The sequence below is a fragment of the Perna viridis genome, chromosome 4, assembly GCF_037379345.1.
Source record: "Perna viridis isolate PV_CMFRI_1.1 ecotype Kerala chromosome 4, ASM3737934v1, whole genome shotgun sequence".
Taxonomy (NCBI): domain Eukaryota; kingdom Metazoa; phylum Mollusca; class Bivalvia; order Mytilida; family Mytilidae; genus Perna; species Perna viridis.
This window is the reverse complement of record NC_142448.1, coordinates 1,147,828-1,168,828: the sequence shown is the minus strand read 5'-3', so window position 1 is coordinate 1,168,828 and position 21,001 is coordinate 1,147,828. Positions and strand designations below refer to the sequence as shown.

The 21,001-nt window shown below is 35.0% G+C and overlaps 1 protein-coding gene across 1 annotated transcript; it reads left to right on the top strand.

Moving 5' to 3' along the window:
- Positions 1-15,257: 15,257 nt before the first annotated feature.
- Positions 15,258-18,358, top strand: LOC148618376 (uncharacterized). Its single transcript, XM_088577238.1, has one exon. It carries the CDS (start codon positions 15,643-15,645, stop codon positions 17,758-17,760), a length of 2,118 nt encoding a protein of 705 aa, XP_088433364.1. The 5' UTR covers positions 15,258-15,642; the 3' UTR covers positions 17,761-18,358.
- The last annotated feature ends 2,643 nt before the right edge of the window (positions 18,359-21,001 follow it).

The following is a 21,001-nucleotide window of genomic DNA, read 5'->3' as shown; positions in this document are numbered from 1 at the left end:
TATTACATTATGATACAATCTCCCTGCCAAACCAGGCACTAACGCCCCTGTATATTAGAATACAATCTCCCTGCCAAACCAGGCACTATGACACTGTATATTAGAATACAATCGTCCTACCAAACCAGGCACTAAACCCCTGTATATTAGAATACAATCTCCCTGCCAAACCAGGCACTATGCAACTGTATATTAGAATACAATCTCCCTACCAAACCAGGCACTATGCAACTGTATATTAAAATACAATCTCCCTGCCAAACCAGGCACTATGCAACTGTATATTAGAATACAATCTCTCTGTCAAACCAGACACTAATGCCCCTGAATAATAGAATACAATCTCCCTGCCAAACCAGACACTAAGCCCCTGTATATTAGATCAGGATACCATCTCCCTGCCAAACCAGGCACTAAGCCCCTGTATATTAGAATACAATCTCCCTGCCAAACTAGGCACCAAGCCCCTGTATATTAGAATACAATCTCCCTGCCAATCCAGGCACTAAGCCCCTTTATATTAGAACACAATCTCTCTGCCAAACCAGATACTAACACCCCTGAACATGAGAATACAATCTCGCTGCCAAATCAGGCACCAAGCCCCTGTATATTAGAATACAATCATTTTATATTCAGTACTTCAGATTAACTCATGTTTTAATCACAATAATGACTACTGGTACTGAAAATACAAGTTAAACAAGAAACTAAAATTAATATTTAGCTTGTCCTAAATTTTTTCTGAAAATTCATGAAATTTTGAGTGACATTGAGACAAGTATAATTCCACTTTCAGTTGTCAGTTTACAGGAAAACAAAGCCATCTTAGATGACATACCCTGGATCATTAAAGTGATATCACCACACTATGTTATATACTTACTCTGCTCTCACCAGCCGGGGTCTCAACAAACTGAGCTTCCAAAGTATGCTCCAATTTAGACTCTTTGTTAACATCCTGTAAAATATTAACATCATGTACCGGTATTATTCAAAGTAAAACACCAACTTTAATCATTTGACTAACCAAAACAAGATTCATATAAAACAGTTTATGAAGTTAGTGACTGCTTCAATTTTCAAAACAGTCTTGATGTAAATAATGTAAAACTAGAGCCTTTCTTTCAAAGATAATCTCTTGTAACCACATGTACCCTATATTTAAAATTTCATTGAAGATGGATATAATTCCCACAACCCAGTTTAGATTTACAAAAAATATAATAACTAGATTTTAGACGTGGTCCAAAGCATTATGATAAAAGTTTTAGCAATTTTGAGCAATGTCAGACCCTGTAATAATAGTAATCTTTGTAGCGTTTCCATTTCAATGTTTTATTTTTATTTTGCAAAGGCACTGGATAACTGCATCTCTGTCAATTCAGTGTATGTTAAAATTAAATCTAATGAAAAATGAATTTCACTTTACTCCTAGTTTTCTATTATGTTGGGCAAGATCGACTTTTAATTATATTGGTTAAGATTTTTTTTTTAATTTAAGTTACTGGAAAAAAAGAACTAGCTGCTATGACATAAAAACTCCAAAAATTCAAACAGACAGCATAATGCTGTAAAGTGGGTAATTTTTGCAGGGTGCTAATTTTGGTGTATTTTAGAAGTCTGTCTGAAATTCCAAAATAAATTCTGCAAAATATTTACTATATACTCAACTAAATCCAGCAAAATCTTTCTTAAACCATTTTGCCTCAAAATCCCCTATTTTACAGCCACCAAAATTGTCTGGTTCTACAATGACTTGCTTCACTGACATCCTATATTTTACCTGTGCATGATTGTTTCACAATTATGTAAATCATGTGCATCTGATTCAAATTGCAGTGGCAGATCCATGGGGAGTAATTTGTGGTAGTTGAAATTCCTTCCCCTTATGTTATAAAATTGTGCAAAATTTTGGTAGAAAATGAGCAAATGAAATTCTTGAATCCTCCTGTTTATTACTTTCATGGATTGGAACCAGCTCCCCTTTTTATAAACCTATGGATCTGTCCCTGTAAATGGCCAATAAATTAGAAATTAAAACATTCTATTCTATTCTACTATATATAGTAATGAATTTGATATAGTAAAAAAATTAAGCATTAATTCATCATTGTACACTGTACATTTCTTCATATTTCATTGAAGTTGGCCTGTTAAGCTTTTCAAAATACAAATGCATGAGATTTTGCAAATTTTTAACAGGCACGTAGCTGAGGCCAAATTGAAGTGTAGGCAAAATTACGGCAGGTAGTCTGGGGACAGCTTATGGCCCCCAGCAGGTCCAGGGGGGCAAAGCCTCCCCCTCCCCCGAAGCTCCGCGGAGATAGCGTTTTAGAGCATCATTTATGCCTCTCCTGGATGTATTTTATTTAAAAAATGGCAAAATTAAGTGCAGGCAAAAGCTTTTTTGCCTAACGCCAGCTACGCGCCTGTTGAAAATATCAAAAAAAAAATGCTCACTGTCAGAACTGCTTTAAAATGTCTGAGTCACACTAATTCACTGAGACTTAACAGGCACGTTAAGGTAAAAGTGACTATAAGCTGCATGACTTTTAAGAGTGTAACTCTATTTCTTAATTATATGGCCCCGTGCAGGTCCGGGTGTTTAAAGAATAGGCCTGCAGCAGCGCTAAGCTTGTCGTAAAAGGCGACTAAATAATGCTAAGAACCCTAGCCGGGGGCTAGGGCGCTCTACCCACAGAGCAACTGGGTTGTGTGACCCAGGTGGTGGAATGGGGTATCCCTGGCGTGTTGCATGCTGGGGTTGTCAGGCTATAATACGGAAAACCTGACCGCAAACCATAGTGGTGCACCGTGTTGGGAAAGATGCCACGTTCCTCGCACGTTAAAGAACCCTACTGTGGTATTCTCCCGGAGTAGGAACCATAGGGCTCCGCCACAGGAGGCTAAATTGCCCGACCCTACCCACCTCTCCCTATTTCCAGTGGCAATCAAAATTTGTCGACCCCATTGTCCTTGTGTCCCATCCCTTTTTCATTTCATCATTTCATGTTCATTTTATCATCAATTTCATGTTCATCGTCTGAACATAGCTGCAATATTGCTGCTCGGACGTTAAACCCCAACAAACAAACAAACAAACTTAATTATATGCTCCTGAAGAGAGCTTAATAATGATATAAAAAAAGTCAAAAACTAGTAAAATGAATGTCACAGATGATTTATTTCATATATTTTTCTCATTTATTCATTTATATTATTTCTCAATCATTGTCATGTTTGTTTCATATATATATTCATACACATTCATATCTCATTTGACTTGACCTGACATGACCTACAATGACTTGGCGTTTTCTTACACGTAGTAAAATCTATATGCACGACTAACTTTGCATGCTTTCACCCGCGAAAACTTGTAGTTTTTCGGGTACTAACTTTTCACTATTACTCTTGGTTATACTGTCTTTGTATAAGGTCGCTGTATTAATACACGGCTGTTGTATTTTCAGTATTGAAAATAAAAGTATGTGATCATCCTATCAAGACGTACAGCAACTGTATAGCCATTTTGTTAATTCATCACTTGGTCCCAAATACACTGCGACATTTTGTAGCTTCCACCGAGGAAAAGAATCTAGTTGTAAAATCCCAGTACGCATTTTTAATATGACAGCGAAGGTAGTTCAAATTAAGCCGAGATCCATTAATTATATGTAGTTTAAGCGAGGCGAAGATAGTACGACACGCAGAGGTAAATGAAAAGGTAGTTTCAGAGAAGAAAGATACTGCAGATTTTTCCGAGGAAGAGTTAGGTAATTTGGGTATCAATATTAAAACTTCATCGGTTAGTAAAGTTACTTAGCAAGTGGCGAACGATATTTTCCACAGATATAGGATACACCGATCTTGTAGAGCATGATATACTGCTTACGGATGATACGCCGTTTAAAGAGCCTTATGATGGAAGCAGGATGCATTCGTGAATCTAAAAGTCCCTTTTCATCGAATATCGTACTCGTGCGCAAAAAGGACGGCTCGATTAGATTTTGTATTGATTTCAGGAAGTTAAATTCCGAGATCGATTAAAAATTCGTATGGTCCTCATTGTATCGACGATACCATCGATTGTTTAGCAGGTTCCAAGTTTTATACAAAACTAGATTTAATGTCAGCCTACTGGCAGTGCTTACTAAAGGAGTCGGATAAGTATAAGACAGCGTTTAACCTAGGTCCGTTGGGATTTTATGAGTGCAACTGTTTAGCGTTCGGTTTGACTAACGCGGGTGCTACTTTTCAGAGATTGATGGAGAAGAGCATGGGCGAGGCACATTTACAAGACTGTTTGATATTTCTCGACGATATCATTATTTTTTCTAAGTCCATCGAAGAGCATTTCGAGAAGTTAGACTCCGTATTTAAGCGACTTAGCCAGAACGGTCTAAGTTGAAAGGCAGCAAATGCGAGTTTCTGAAGGAAGAAGTGAAGTATTTAGGGTTTGTCGTGTCTGCTCCGGGTATTAAGACCGACCAGATAAGATCTCTGCTGTTAAAGACTGGTCCGCGATTAAGGGTATTAAAGATCTACGTAGGTTCCTCGGTTTACGTCTTATTACCGTAAGTTTGTGAAAGATTACGCCAAAATCGTGAAACCGTTGAACGATATGTTGATTGGGCATCCTACGAATAAAAAGGTAAAAACTAAAAAGAAAGTCAAACCTACACCTTGGATTTGGGGTGAACACCAACAGAATGCCATGGATACGATTATAGATAAATTGACGAGTCCTCTAGTCTTGGCTTATGCTGATTTTTCTTTGCCTTTTATACTGTACATTGATGCTAGTGGTGATGGCCTAGGTGCTATTCTTTATCAATGTCAGGAAGGTCAGGAAAAAGTTATAGCATACGCTAATCGTACTATGAGAGGCACTGAAAAGATGTATCCGGCACACGAGAGAATTTTTAGCTCTCAAGTGGGCCGTGACAGACAAATTCCATGAGTATTTATATGGCAACAAGTTTCAGGTAAGGACAGATAATAATCCCCTTACTTACGTTTTGGGGAAAGCCAAGTTGGACGCTACAGGGCTTCGTTGGGTAGCATCTCTTGATAATTTTGACTTTAAAATGGTTTATATAACCGGTAAATCCAACGTAGATGCTGACATACTTTCAAGGGTGAGACCAGAGGTACACGAGGTCTTCAACGATGTGGTAAAAGCTATTTGTTCAGCAACTGTATTATCAGTACCAGATAACCCTGTAGTTGAGTGTCTATCACTTCCTACAGATATATCATCTTTGAGTCATTCAGACGATATACCCGATATATCCGATTTCGGGGAGTTCAGTAAGATAGACTGGGTTAGAGAGCAGAGATCTGATAAGTCTATTTCTAGGATTTTAGATTTACTTGAGTTTGGGCATAGGTTGACTAAGCGGCAGGTTGGCAAGGAGACAGACACAGTCAAAAAGTTACAGAGTGGGACAAGTTTGTACTGACAGATGGTATACTGTACAGAAAATATAATCTATACAATGAAACCATTCTACAGCTTGTTTTACCATCTGTGTACAAAGATACAGTTCTGAGGGGTTTCCATGATGATGTTGGTCACCAGGGTCGTGATAGGACATTGTCTTTAGTTAAGTCACGGTATTTTTGGCCTGATTTGGATAGAGATGTAAACAAGATTATCATCACTTGTGAAAATTGCATTTTACGCAAGACAAGACCTAGGGTTGCAGCTGAGCTGGTAAATATTAGTACTACCCAACCATTAAAGCTAGTTCGTGTTGATACTTCCTGGTGATCGGGTGTTAGTTAAAAACGTAGGTTTCAAAGGCAGACACAAGATACAGAATAGATGGAGTAGAGAGTCATATATTGTTGTATCCCAACCAGATCTTGAAATCCCTGTGTTTAATTTAAAGTCTGAATTTGGTCGCTCGTCAAAAACTGTTCATAGGAAAATGATATTACCCATTACATCAGTTCCTGTATACAAGTTTAAATTTGAGTCAGACGTCAAGCAACAAAAACGTATTGCGTCTTAAGTCAAAACCAGATTCTGAACAAAAGTCACATGATGAACTTTTAAATATAGACCAGGAAGTTTCAGATGCTAGAAATACCATAAGGGGTAGCAATGATATTGCTTGTGATACAGAGAGTCAGTCTGGTTCAGAAGACGATTTTGTACCTGCTATGGATAAAAGGGACAAGTATCAAGACCTTTATCCTTTGAATCCATTAGCGGAGATATTTATTCCAGGCACATCCAGTTATAGCAGTATATCTGGGTCGGGAGATAGATCTTATGTGTTTGAAAATGAAGCTTCGTCAGGAAATGGCAATCATACTCCTTCTACTGTAAACACTGATCATGATTTAGATGTGTCTCAGACACTATTAGTCAAAATATAGATCCGTCAAATCGTGAAAGCGTATCAGAATATGTTACTACTGATCGTATCGGAAGTGATAGATCTATACATGATTGAAGTGTACATGATGCTGAAGCCATAGAGTAGGTTCATGATGAGCCTGTATTACGTCATTCAGAGAGACAGACTAGAAAATCTGAACATTACCAAGATTTTATTTTTTATTGAGTCGTTTGACTAGATATTTAATAAGTATTTCCATCCGTTTTTGCTTTTCTGCATTGTATAGGGGTGATTGCCTCATACATGGTAGTGAAGCATAAACGCATGACATTTTTTTTTTATAATTTTAGATATGCATCGTCATTCTTACATATATTCATCAAGTAGAGGAAGGAGTCTGGTTGGCATTGACTGTAAAGGTTTCAAAGTTCGACCAGGGGGAGGCTTTCAAAATTATGTTGTATGGCATTACATGACTTGCGTCATATACGTGGACCGAAACTGGTTTATTTCATTGCTGGTATACCAGATTTATGTACACTCAGTAAAGACAGTATAAAGAGATATGAGAATTTTCTTGATTTAGAACAAGACCATTTGAGTTGCTTTAAAGAGAAAATATTAGACGTTAAACTTAAGCTAAAAGAAAGAGATTGTAAAGTTATTTTTGCAACTATTGCAACAACAAGTTTGCGTATGTGGAATCATCATAGATTATGCATAGGTAGAACTACTTATCTGACTAAAGAAGAGAAATATGATGAGATGCAAGATCGTTTGAATTACATTTTACACCAGTTAAATAGTTTTATTGTAGAAAGTAACACTTGTAATGGTGTTGTTACTCCATTTTTACATAATCTGTTCAAAAGTAACGGAAATCGGGGAAGATTCAATATTCTTACACTAAGCTGATTGATGGAGTCCACCCTACTTTTAAATTGTCTGAAGTGTGGAAAGCCCGTATGATGGATTGTTTGGAAAAAATGAATCTGATTTGATTGATGTTTTATGTGTTTGATTATTTTTTGTTTTTTTGTTTTTAGTGTTTCAGGATTAGAATTTGTACACATTGTGTTTGTTGTATTCAAAATGAAAAATCAAGGGTCAATTTTTCGTATTGTGGAGGGGGAGTATGTCACAGATGATTTATTTTATATATATTTCTCATTTATTCATTTATATTATTTCACAATCATTGTCATGTTTGTTTCATATATATATATTCATACACATTCATATCTCATTTGACTTGACCTGACATGACCTGCAATGACTCGGCGTTTTCTTACACGTAATAAAATCTATATGCACGACTAAAGTTGCATGCTTTCACCCGCGAAAAGTTGTAGTATGTCGGGTGCTGACTTTTCACTATTACGCTTGGTTATACTGTCTTAGTATAAGGTCGCTGTATTATTACACGGCTGTTGTATTTTCAGTATTGAAAATAAAAGTATAAGATCACCCTATCAAGACTTATAGCAGTTGTATAGCCATTTTGTTAATTCGTCACTTGGTCCCAAATACACTGCGACATTTTAATTATGGGTCTGATATATTAAGGGTCCAAAATAATTTCTACGAGATGGTCGAAATGGGTTATCTGGCACATGAATTTACTGTAACTCCTATGATTTCATGAAATATGAAACATCTAATTTAATCATACAAAGCAGCTCCAAGATTTATTTTGGGTGTGGTCTTTCACTGTAGTGGGTACTATAATTAAATAGCCAGTTAATTGACTTAGCTAAACAATTAAGAGTGTGTCCACGCGAAAAATGCGTTCGCGATTTTCTTGTATAAATAATCAACATTTTCATCACTCGGAAGCTTTCGGCAGTTTTCCTATGTGATGAAAAAGTCCGAGAGATACGATGTTTAGTTTCCATGTTGGAACGTCTGTCCACGTGTGGTCGAAACCAAACTCGTTCACCCGTTCTGATATTTTGTAAAAGACAGAGTATGTGATGAAATAACACGCTTTCCAATATTTATCTTAAAATAACTACTTACAAAGTTTATTTTCGATCTGAGCCTTTCCTTGATGTTGTACCAAAACATTTAGATTAAGATTCATTTATGTGAAAACCTAGTCAGTACATACCTTCAAGATTTAGATATTTAATCAAATGAGTTTACAGTGAAGGACCTATTGGGTATTCCACGGCACACCAGACCACCCACTTGTCGAACCTCTTTTTTTTTAAGGGGTGTTTTTTTTTTCAACCTACAGATGTAATTATTTAATTAAACTTGATTGGATTGCTATATCTTGAGGTGTCAACATGACAGTATAGTGATCAATATGGTTAACCGGGTATTTATCTGTTAAAACAACTTCTAGAAAATTACTTTTAGGTCATCAAGGTTCCAATTGCAAGTTAGAACAGGATGTTGTGTTAGTATTTTAGCCGAGAAAAGTCAAAACATTTCAATTAAACAGAATTCAAGGACACTCATCTGTTAAAAGCATCAATTTTAAAAAATATTAAACCACTGCTGATTCCTGATATTATGGTGTTAGTACTTTGGTTTGCAAACAACAACTCAGTGATGAACAGAAACACCAACTTTTACTGGGGATTTCTATAGTAGACTTTAAAAATCCCTGTTTCTAAAGAACAATTTAATTCCGAACTATAAATAAATTTGCATTTCTTGTTTCTTAGTATAGTGTCCCTAGAGAACATATCATGTTGCCCTTACATGTCTACCTTCCTAAAATTACTGCTCTTACATTTACATTTTCTTTTGATGATTGATTACAGGCGTTTTGTCATCAAACAATTATTAAACATGGTCAGCATGCAAGACTAGCTTACAAAGCATTTCTGGAACATGACAGACCCCCCCCCAATAAAAAAAAACAAAACAAAACAAAAAAATAAAAATAAAATAAAAACAGAACTCAAACACACAAATTAGGAAAAAGTTTAAGGCACTCAATTGCCTTGGTGTGATCTAAACTAATTAAAATGATATCAGTTATTGAAAGAAATTTAGTTAAGTCCTGTTCTGTTTGTTATTAATTGTATAGTTTTTTAGTGAAATCAAAACTTACATCACAAGGTTATATTATAGACGACTCATTTTAACGCACTGTTAGTGGGAACTCAACTTATGTAATGAGTCGGGGATGAAAACATCAAGCCAATTGATGTTCATTTATGACCACCCCAATTTTTTTTTTCTTGATGCGTCACTGGTGTATACAGGTGTAAACTGAGGGCAATAAGTACTCAATCCCTTAGGTGCTTTGTGTGTCGTGTTATCGACGATTACACTGAAAATACCTCTGAAGGAAGTTTGGCGGGATAGACAAGACCGGGAAGTGGAACGCTTACAAATCAGCAAAATTTTTATGTACAGTCCCCTCTGACAATAACGATATAAGCCTTCTTCAAACCTAGAATTTGTGCACATGTTTGTTTAAATAATAAACCTTTTGCAGTATTACAATAACACTGAGGCTTCATTCCTTGTTTTGCGTATGGTAAAACATTCGATAACTTTTGGTTTTGACGGACTTCATACACAATTATGGCAGCTTAGTGCAGGCGATATCACGTTTTATGGAACATTTAAAAGAAATATTAACCGAAGTCGATATATTTATAAAGTGTTCCATAAAACATAATATTGCATGCACCAAGCTGACATAACTGTTTTATTACATTTCTATGCAGAAATTTTAAGAATTTCCCACTAAGAAAGTTTCTTTTCATCACGATTTACCAACAGAAATAAATGTTGGTATACATTTAATTTGGTCGAGTCAAGTATAACCTCTTATTACATGTATTTGTTTTTGGACGCCCTATTTGTTAGTGTGAGCAAATTTAGACAAATACTTATTAGGTATAGTTGACCAATTGACATTAACGCTGGTAATTTTGCTACATAAAACACTTTTATTCAGAATGTAAACAGCTGACATCGGTCCTGCAAAACGTCAAGCGTGCAATATCACAAAATATGGGTGTGTCAGAAATACATTGTTTAAATGGAAAACCTTATAATACGAAATGTAATATTGTTTAAATAAGTGTACTCTCCAATGGTGTGATAAATTTATTCAAGAACTGTGGCAGAAAAATAAAACAAGTACCAGTGTACTAACCTAAGAATACTACTAGCGTTTTGAAATTGAGTGTCTGTTCGACAGACTGAAGATGTTTGTACTCCAAGTAGCACTCAGACATTTAAAATCTACTTCGATGTAAGTAAACACCTACAAGACTATGATTCAGTTAGAAATGGAACAAGCGTCCGTTTCTTTATCAATGCAAACCTGTCAATTGTAGTGTTTGTATCCCATGTACGTTCTTGAGTATGAGAATGCATATTCACTTTTTTGGCTTTTGGTAAATGAATAAGGACTTATACCTTTAAACTTAGTGTTTCCTCTAAATTTCTTCTGGAAACACACAGCACACCCAATTTCAGGAGCGGATTCAGGCACTTTGAAAAGGAGGGGTGCCAGCAGGGGTTCTTCAGAAAAAGGGGGTGTTAGGACATTATTTGCGGTTTTTGTCTGAAAATGACATTTTTTCTCAATAAAAACGAGGAGTGCCAACCCATTGCACCCTGCATCCGTCACTAAATCTTATGTATACACTATAGTAGTAGCTACAAGTATATCTTACAACAGTGCTGTCAATTTCATTTCCGTGATCTCGGATGACTGTAAGACCATCTAAGTCCATTGATGGAAAGGTGCTATTCCCAGAAAAATGACTTCTTACTGAAATGACAAGTGATCTTTTTATATTTCTTTTAAATCTGTTTCCGTTATTTTGATTTTTTTTAAGTTTCCATAAAAAGTTGGATTAGAGAAACGAAGATTATGCACTAGTTAGCATCGTTACATAAACTTAACTAGCATCGGCATATAAATTGCATTGTGTGCACAACTTTTTTTTTTAAATATTTGCTGACTGTATGTTGTAGAACAATTTCTTCGTGTACAACCGACAGGTACTGTTTGGTAGAAAACATTTTTGAAAAGTTTAGTATTATGCTATGGAATTTCTATGATTCGCCTTAAAATGTAAAGTAAAGTATTTTAACTGTTTTCGTGACACTTGCCTGCTTTTATAGGTATTTGAGCTCCGTTAGAAAATACAGTCCAAATAAAAAACATCGACACTAAAAAAATACAGTCCATACTTTTAAGATTGTCGGTAAGAATTCAAGAAAAGTTAGTCCGTTTATTATATACTTAGGAATTCCGTGTAGTCAGTGGATCAGACAATGGCCTTGTATGTTAAGATTTAGATGATAATGTACCCCCGGGATGTAACACCTATTTTATCAAGTTTTAAATCAAACCTTAAAATTTCAGAATGAGTAATCGATTGAAGTGAGATAAATGTCCGTGATGATAAAACACAATTAGCTTTTTGGACCTGAAGTTGAATATTAATGGTCCAAAGTCCTTCGTACACGTGAACAGGGAAGTCCTACCACACAAGCAAGTTTAATGTAGAATTAAGACAATAAAAAAAATCTTTTACAACTTTTCATCTGTAGACTATCTTTTAACGCTTCTGGTACGAAAGAGGTGAAAAGTTTATATATAATCATCATCTGCCGACAAAATGTACTTTTTATAGTTATACAACTTTTTCACACCAAATACCTAAAACTTATTGTTTAAAACCATTGTTGGTACCTCTTTGTACGTCAGTTTCATAAGACAATGCTAATGGATGCATGTTATTGCTAGTCTGGTGACGATATCTTTGCAGGATTTTGAACTCGTGGATCGTTACGGTGTATCCTCTGCGCCATGAGAACTGATTTGTTCAACGTGTCATACTTTCCTCTTTCGTCTACCCCGGACTTAACTTTTTATGAGCAACTTGGCGGGTGTTTCTAGAACAGCATAGGACGCTTACCCTACCGGTGCACCTGGTCCATGCTCCCAGTTTTTAGAGGAGTGCGAGTTGCTACTTTTGTTACTTTTTATGTATGATTTTAGTTACTTTATGTTCTTTATTGTGTATGTCTGTTCTCCATGTCTTTTCTTTGTCCCTGGGTTACATTCTTTTGATTACCCCTATAACCTTGGTTTTCCTTGATTACACTTTGAACTGAGTCGCATTTCTTCATAACTAAAATGTCTGCTCTATGCAATGTAGATTTTCCATTTTTAGGAAAGTTATTAGTTAAAGGTAACGGTTACCTATGGTTTTAACAAATAACTATTTTAAAATAAATTTTTAAAATAATAAAATGGAAAATCTGCATACCTTAAAATAAAAAAAAATGGAAAATCTGCATACTTTTTTTAGATCATTGGGTCTAACTGTCGTTGATTTTTAAATACATAAATAAGGAAATTCCAAATATTTTGAACACTAAAATAATAGTCTGAACTCTATGCCCTGAAGTTTATTATTTTGCTCACTGTAAATGCTATTTGCCTGTATAAAAATATTTTATATAAGAATTTGTAAGAGAATCCCGTTAAAGATGCAATGTGTTTTAGTTATGATCCTCCACAGAACATAATCAAGTAATCAGCGTCGTCTGATCAGAACAATAGACCTTGGATTAAAGAGATCTTCAATTCCGTTACTCCTACAACGCAAGAGGTTGGAATTTCGTTCCTTCATCACAAAATAGCTTGCCAGACAACTCTAGCATTGCTGGAGTACAATTCCGTGACCCAAAATGCAGCCCATTTTGTTTTTAAATTTAATGGCATATAAGAATGTTTTTGAATGAAAATAGAAAAAAAAGAACGGATTTGGTGAAACGTAACAAATGCATCAACGTATAACTTAAATACACAATAGTAAATACTTTCAGAGATCATCAAAAGGTCTTCAGTAAGAGTAATCACACCTTAAAGTAAGCTCTGAAAGGCTCCGGCAACAAAAGTAATAAAATCAATGGTAACAGAACAAAGAAACCTCTTCAAAATAAAACTAAAAAGTAAAATGACACAAATACATGGTTCTTTGGTGGGGTTACACTAGTTTTTATACGACCTTAACCATATGAACTTAATCAAAGATGAACTGAAACAACAACAAAAAAAAAAACAATAAATTCGGTCACCGATTAACAGCCAATTCTCTCAACATACACCATAGAAGAAACATGAGATACCCGCTTAAAGAACGCTCTCAGTTACTGTAAGTTGACTCAGAACATGTTAAATAAACAGCTGCTCTAAGAGCGCAAGATATGCCCGTCCGTAAGAATAGCTGATGGTATAAATTTTAGAAAACAATAACCTGATTTCTGATTACCAAAAAATTAATCTGTATATATAGTGAGCAAAGTTTTTCTTCAGTTATTAATTAAAAAAGTATAAATGATCTTACAACTGTTTGACATGATGAAAGAATACAATTGCATTTAAAAGGGATTCTTTGTTTTTGAACTAGATAAAACTATAATAAACTACAGAATTGAAAACTGGACAAATAATTCATTATGTAATAATATTATTATGAGGTAAGACCTACAGTTAATAGTACAATTCCTTCTACTTCTACTGTAAGGAAGTCCATATTGCCTTGTGGTCAGAATAATAAGTTTCTAGGGTACCACTCTGATAATTGTCAGTATTCATAAAAATCAAATCTATTGTAGAATTGAAGTCGTTTGTTGGTCCCAATATAATACAGCTTTTCAAAAACTGTAAGTAAGCAGCAATCTTATGTCGTGGTAATTACATCAGATTTGACAACAATATATATTTTTATGTGAATAAAGTTCCGTAACTCTGGAAAGACAAAATAAATAATTCTTCAAAATCGAAAGGGAGCGTTCTTCCGTGAATATTAATATTGTGCTAAAATTTCATTTGAATCCGTAAAAGCGAATATGAGTTATCGCGCAACGTGTGGATGGACGGACGGACAATGGTATACCATTATACAACCATAATCTAGCATGTCTATAAAAGTGTATGCAAAATTTCAAGAGTAGTATCAGTACAGCTGAGTTATTACATCAGATTTGACAATAATATAAATTTTTAAGTGAATAAAGTTCCGTAACTCTGGAACGACAAATAAAAAATTCTTCAAAATCGAAAGATAGCTGTCTTCCGTTAATATTAATATTGTGTTAAAATTTCATTTGAATCCGTAAAAGCGAATTTGAGTTATCGCGCGACGTGTGGACGGACTGACGGGCGGACAACGGTATACCATATAGACGGGCGTATAAAAATGGCAATATCATCAAAACTACCAACATTAGAAATTCCAAATTCGTCAAGTTCTAAATAGGCGCAATACTCTGAAATGACTTAGGTTTTACGAAGGGATGCTCTTATCATTCAGGTTTTTTTAAAGCTGCTTTTTATATTTAGTGATAATGCATTGGCTTTCAAACAAAAGATAACTAAGGCACGTATGCCATAAAGAGTAACGTGAATTGTCTTACGTCGCCTATGTAAAAGTTCTATATAGTAGTTCCGTTTTGTGTCACATTCTTATGTGATGATTTACATGGAACTGACTCCTTTAACATAACGTGTGGTGAAGGTGAAAAATGACACTTCTGCGGGATTGGTGAAAAAAATAAGTTATGAAGCATGTCCGGTCAAATATTGATATTTAGATTTAAATAATACCATTAATTTTTGAAAAGCTAAAGAAGAATGCTTAAATTGAAAATTTATCCCTTTTTAACTAGACATTTCTCATAGGGCGTTCAAAAGTGGATATTTTTTTCACTTATTCAGTCTTCGTTTTAGATTAGATTCATTTTAGTCGTGATTTTGTGTCTCGCTTTTAGGTAGACTGAAACTCTTGATTTGGTGGTGTGAACTTCGAATGGTTCTGGCTTAAAATAATTTGAGATATCAATTAGCAGCGACAAAATCGGGTATAAATAAGTTTGTTCTAATTATTTACTTGCGTAGCTAGAAGCATTAGACGAATGAAAAAAAAAATGCACCATTGTCAGCAAAAATAAATTATACCATCACATAGCTATAAATTAGCCAGTCAGTTTGGATGGTTTCCATTCCGGAGTGTTATGACAAGATGAACTACGGGAAGTGACTAACCAAACGGACTTTACAATATAATACTGAATGTTTTATTTAATGAAATAATTTAATTCGTTTTGACACGGATTTTAGTGTCACGGTTCATATTCGCACTCATCATTGTTATTATGTACGTTCTATTTCCGAAACTAATTGAAATACTTAGTGGAGTTACGCAGATAAACAGATCAGCCGAATGTTCTCTATCAAAATCACGTCTTTTGATACAAATTATCAGTAGCGTCTTCTCAGCGCAATAAAATGGTGGAATTTTTACTAATTTGCATTTTTCTCTCTCGTTGCTTCTATTTTGGATTTTCACAAAATGATATCATGCGTTATGAAGAGTATTCATTAAACTTGAACATGCTGGACGGAAATATGAGAGATTTGAATGGAACTTTCTGTAAAAGTAAGTGGTCATGCAAAGTGCCGTACATTGATGACCGAACCTGTAAATGTGATTCTCATTGTTCTGTTTATGGCGACTGTTGTTCAGACGTTACAGAAACACAATCAAAAAACACCTTTGTACCCACATTTAGTTGTGTTTATTTACCTCAGATAAATGTCAAATCATACATTTTTATGGTGCAGACGTGTCCAATGGGCACCGGAGCAGATCTTCGTAGATCATGCGAGAAAGCTGAAGGCACCCATATTGTAGTAAGTGGTAAAAACAGTAACTATACTTACAGAAATATGTACTGTGCCGCCTGTAACGAAGAGGACTTCGTCATGTGGCAGGCGGGTTATTCTTGCTCATGGCGACATAACGGAGACGTTAACATGTCCTTTTCCAGTGTTGTGAACGACAATGACTGTTCTTTAACGCAATCTCCACCGAATGGCATTGTGGCCAGAGAGTGTTTTCCTGTTGTAGATAATTGTATTTTGAGTGAACATTCAAAAGTTTGTCAACATGGTGAGCGTGAATTACTTTTTGACCATAAAGTGTACAAGAACATTGGTTGTGTCCTCTGTAATGATGAATCACCCGAAAATTTAACTTGCAGTGCACTTGCATGGGAGCTACGCCCAAAGGGGGGTAAAAGGAGGCCGGTATATTCATACAAATACCTGTTTGACTTTCAAACCGGTGAGGCTACTGGTAAATACAAAAAATATAATAGAGACCAAATTGTGGAAAAGCTGAAGAAAGTTTGTAAGGATTCAGAAATGTATGACGTTTTCACGGATACTTGTAGAAAACTGAAATGTATCCCTCCTCTTGTCTTCCAAAATAACCTTTGTTTGTTCAAGCCAAGAAATAAAACAGATGAAAACAGTTTGAATACAGATTCAGCCGTAGGAAAACTTCCGTCGTGTGTTTATATTCTTTTGAATGATTCAGAATACGAAGTTATAAACGATCATATCCTATTTATCTCCGTAATAAATAAGACTATTGCTAATGACTCTTTTTATTTTGATGGACATAGAACATTTGTTTGTCAGAATGTTTTTAGAACGAAGGAATCACATGATTCCTTGATTACAGTGTATCAGGAATCAGAAAGCGTTTTATCTTTCGTGGGATCAATTCTCTCCATCACGGCACTAACTATTACTTTGTATCTATATATCCGATTCCCAAGACTCCAGAATATTCCAGGCAAGAGTTTAATTTGCCTAATGGTGTCTCTCCTGGTCGCCCAACTCTTGTTTTTACTCGCTAATAAGGTTGAAGACAAATTGCATTTATGCACTGGATTTGCCGTGACCATACACTATACATTTTTAGCTTCTGTATTTTGGATGAACTGCATGTCATTCGATATCTTCATTACGTTTTCTAAAGGTTTCGTGAAATCTAACGAAGACAAGAGTAGCAGAAGATTCGTTTGGTACTCCATTTATGCCTGGATTACACCGCTTATCGTTGTCGTATCTGGGATATGTCTTGATTTGTTGACCTCCAATCCTTATCGTCCGAGGTATGGCCACGTTATTTGTTGGATTGGAAACAGATTAGCTCTGCTCGTGTATTTTATACTACCAATCGGGTTGGTTGTACTAACCAATATTTTCTTCTATATTTTCACCGTAAGATCAATCTATAGATCCAGTCATCAAACTAACAAGATTTTAAGGCGAAAGAAATCATGCAAGCTCCTCGTCTATATTAAATTGTCTGTTGTAATGGGACTTACGTGGGTATTTGCCTACATTGCTTCATTCACGAACGAGCAAGTATTCTGGTACTTATTCATATTCTTTAACTCATGGCAAGGCGTGTTTATATTCATTGCATTTGTGTGTTTTGGGAAAGTTCGAAGCCTGGTTTCCGAGAGAGCGAAGACCTGGTCGTCATATATTCAAAGCCGTACAAGCAGAAGCACTGCTACGAGTTCTATGCTTGCTAACTCAAAAACATGAAGATCCAAGAGTTTTATTTGCATAAGTCCAAAATCAGCGAGACACCAGCAAGCCGCAGAGTGGTGAATAACTTCCGATTAGTTCACTCGTGGTATCGACTAGACTTGTATTTACATTATACTTTGTTCATTGCAACAAAAGTAAATAAACAACTTGTACCAACATTCTTATACATTCTATATAGCAATTTTACAGAATATGTTATGTTGGTCCGATTGGCTCATTTACTTTTGTTGCTTTGTACGTATTATTTTGGTTATTTAATGTTCATGTAGTGTGTGTCTATTTTCCCTGTCTGGTCTTTGTTCCTGGATTCCATTATTTTGATTTCCGCTAGAATTTTGATTCCCTTGATTACTCGTTCATTGGCACTGATAATGAAAATGTCTCAGTCTTAATTTTAATTGTTGATATGTATTCAAGTAAAGATGAAAAAAAAAACAGTCACAACACAACAAACATGTTTAACAAATAAATGGCGACCATAATACCGTATTGTATGTGTGTGTTTGTGTGAAAGAGTATATCCGCCACAGATAACTCTGATTTTGTCTAGTTTTTATTTGTTTATTTGTTTGATTAAATGGTTTTATTTATATTTAGTTTGTTCTTTACTCCCACAAAAAAAATTTTATGGTATCTAGGAATCACCTTGTAGTCTGTCTGTCTGTCCACATTTCTTGTAAATCACCTAATTACCGCCCAAGGGATTTTGATGAAATTTTATAGAAAGATTTGGCACCATATGTAGATGTGCCTGAAGGAACATAATTATTGTAGAATGAAAGGGGGCTAATTCAACATAAAGAGTTGAACATAACTCCATTTTAATCGGGGATTTTCTCTTGGAGAGCTTGCTCACAGTATTTCTAGTTTGTTTTTGTTTTCTGTTTTTGTTTTATTCTGTAAAATTGCTATAGTGTATAAGAATGTTGGTTCGCAGTGAGTCATTAGTTTCTTCTGAAATCATTGCATATTCTGAGATTTACAAATCTTATGTCAACATTTCCAATTTGTTTATTTATAAAAGTAATTAAGCTGTAATGCAGAAAACTAGCGTTCGCAGTTTATAAATTGATCATTACAGATTGGAGGCATGCAAGTTACGATAAACAGAATTGTATAAAGATAAGGCGATGATTAATTGATGAAGTTAGATAGAATTTCAGTTATGTTAGAAATGTGTAGTTAATGTTAACAGGAGTTTGATTGGTGAAATGGAGGTTTTGCATTAATAACTAAATGTATCTTGAATGTTTCGGTTTGTTGGGTCAGTTTTCTGTTTTCCTTTCTCCAAATCGTGATAAGTATTGATTGATGTCTAGTTTCCGTTTCGACAAACGACTTTTATGTGTGTGTGTCGCCGGACATAAGGTACCAGTATCGTATTGCATATCCCTGAGCGGGTGTACGTCAAACCATGGATGCTATAAAGATATAGTGCATTTTCTTTTTGCCTCTCTACAAACTAATGTTTTGTCAAAAGATATGAACAATGACTTATAAAATAGAGCAAACATCACACTGGAAGATGAAGAACTTTTTTAAGAGAAAATCTAACATAATATCATAAAAATGTTCCACTGAAAAGGTTGGTTTGGTGAGTGCAAAACGAAAGTGAGAGTAGGGAAAATGGCTATTTATAGTTCAAGACTACTTTTCTGTCCGATCTTCGTGGACTCACCCTATTTTCTTTGCGGGAAATTATTTTTTCACATGTTCTTAGAAATGCTACATAAGTGAAAGTTTTATTGAATCAATTTACATATTTTTTAAAAAATCCTAAAAATATGCACTTCACTATAGAAGTCTATGGGAAAATTAATACGATACTGAGACCATAACCTGCAACATGTCTTGCAAGAAACGAGAACTCTTCACTCTTTAGAGGGATTCGCTCTGAATGTTCTTTATGTTATTTTGTAGTTTGTCTGTTACCCCTTTATTGTGTGTTTCGTTATTTTGTTAGTTATCCCTTTATTGTGTGGCTTTTTGTATTTTGTCTGTTACCCCTTTATTGTGTGTTTCGTTATTTTGTTAGTTATCCCTTTATTGTGTGGCTTTTTGTAGTTTGTCTGTTACCCCTTTATTATGTGTTTCGTTATTTTGTCAGTTATCCCTTTATTGTGTGGCTTGTTATTTTATCTGTCACCTCTTTATTGTTTGGCTTGTTATTTTGTCTGTTATCTCCTTATTGTATGGCTTGTTATTTTGTCTGTTACCTCTTTATTGTTTGGTTTGTTATATTGTCTGTTACCTATTTATTGTGTGGCTTGTTATTTTGTTAGTTACCCCTTTATTGTGTGACTTGTTATTTTGTTAGTTACCCCTTTATTGTGTGTTTTGTTATTTTGTCTGTTATCTCTTCATAGTGTGGCTTGTTACTTTGTCCGTTACCCCTTTATTGTGTGGCTTGTTATCTTGTTAGTTACCCCTTTATTGTGTGGTGTGTTATTTTGTTAGTTACCCCTTTATTGTGTGGTGTGTTATTTTGTTAGTTACCCCTTTATTGTGTGGCTTGTTATTTTGTTAGTTATCCCTTTATTGTGTGGTGTGTTATTTTGTTAGTTACCCCTTTATTATGCGGCTGGTTATTTTGTCTGTTACCCCTTTATTGTGCGGCTTGTTATTTTGTTAGTTACCCCTTTATTGTGTGGCTTGTTATTTTGTCTGTTACCCCTTTATTGTGTGACTTGTTATTTTGTTAGTTACCCCTTTATTGTGTGTTTTGTTATTTTGTCTGTTATCCCTGTATTTTGTGGATTGTAATTTTGTCTTCTGTGTGTTGACATAACAGTTTGTCCCAATTAAACGATTGATTGTTAAATTGGTCCAATATTTCTTATATTTTGGGACTATTTAGCATTTTAAAAGTCAATTATGCAAATATAAAGTTCAGTGGACAAAAATCACTCAGAGAGAGCTCAAACATCTCCTATCGACTATGTCAATATGTTTTATGATTGCTGCTTTGTTATGCTTCTGTGAATTCGTTGTTGTTTTATTCTTGTTATTGTTTAATTAGAAAACTTATTGATTCGGTATGGAGTTCCATTTTTCCTACGGATCGGATGAATAAACAATATAACAATTCCATAAGAGCTTAGTTGAATACTTTCATCAATTCAGGTGTTTTATTAAAGAATTTAATGTAATTCCAATCAATGAAATTTATGATAAAGTGATATAGCAGCAAAAATAGCTGAAGTATTATGATAGGGGTTCTTTGATTGACATCAAC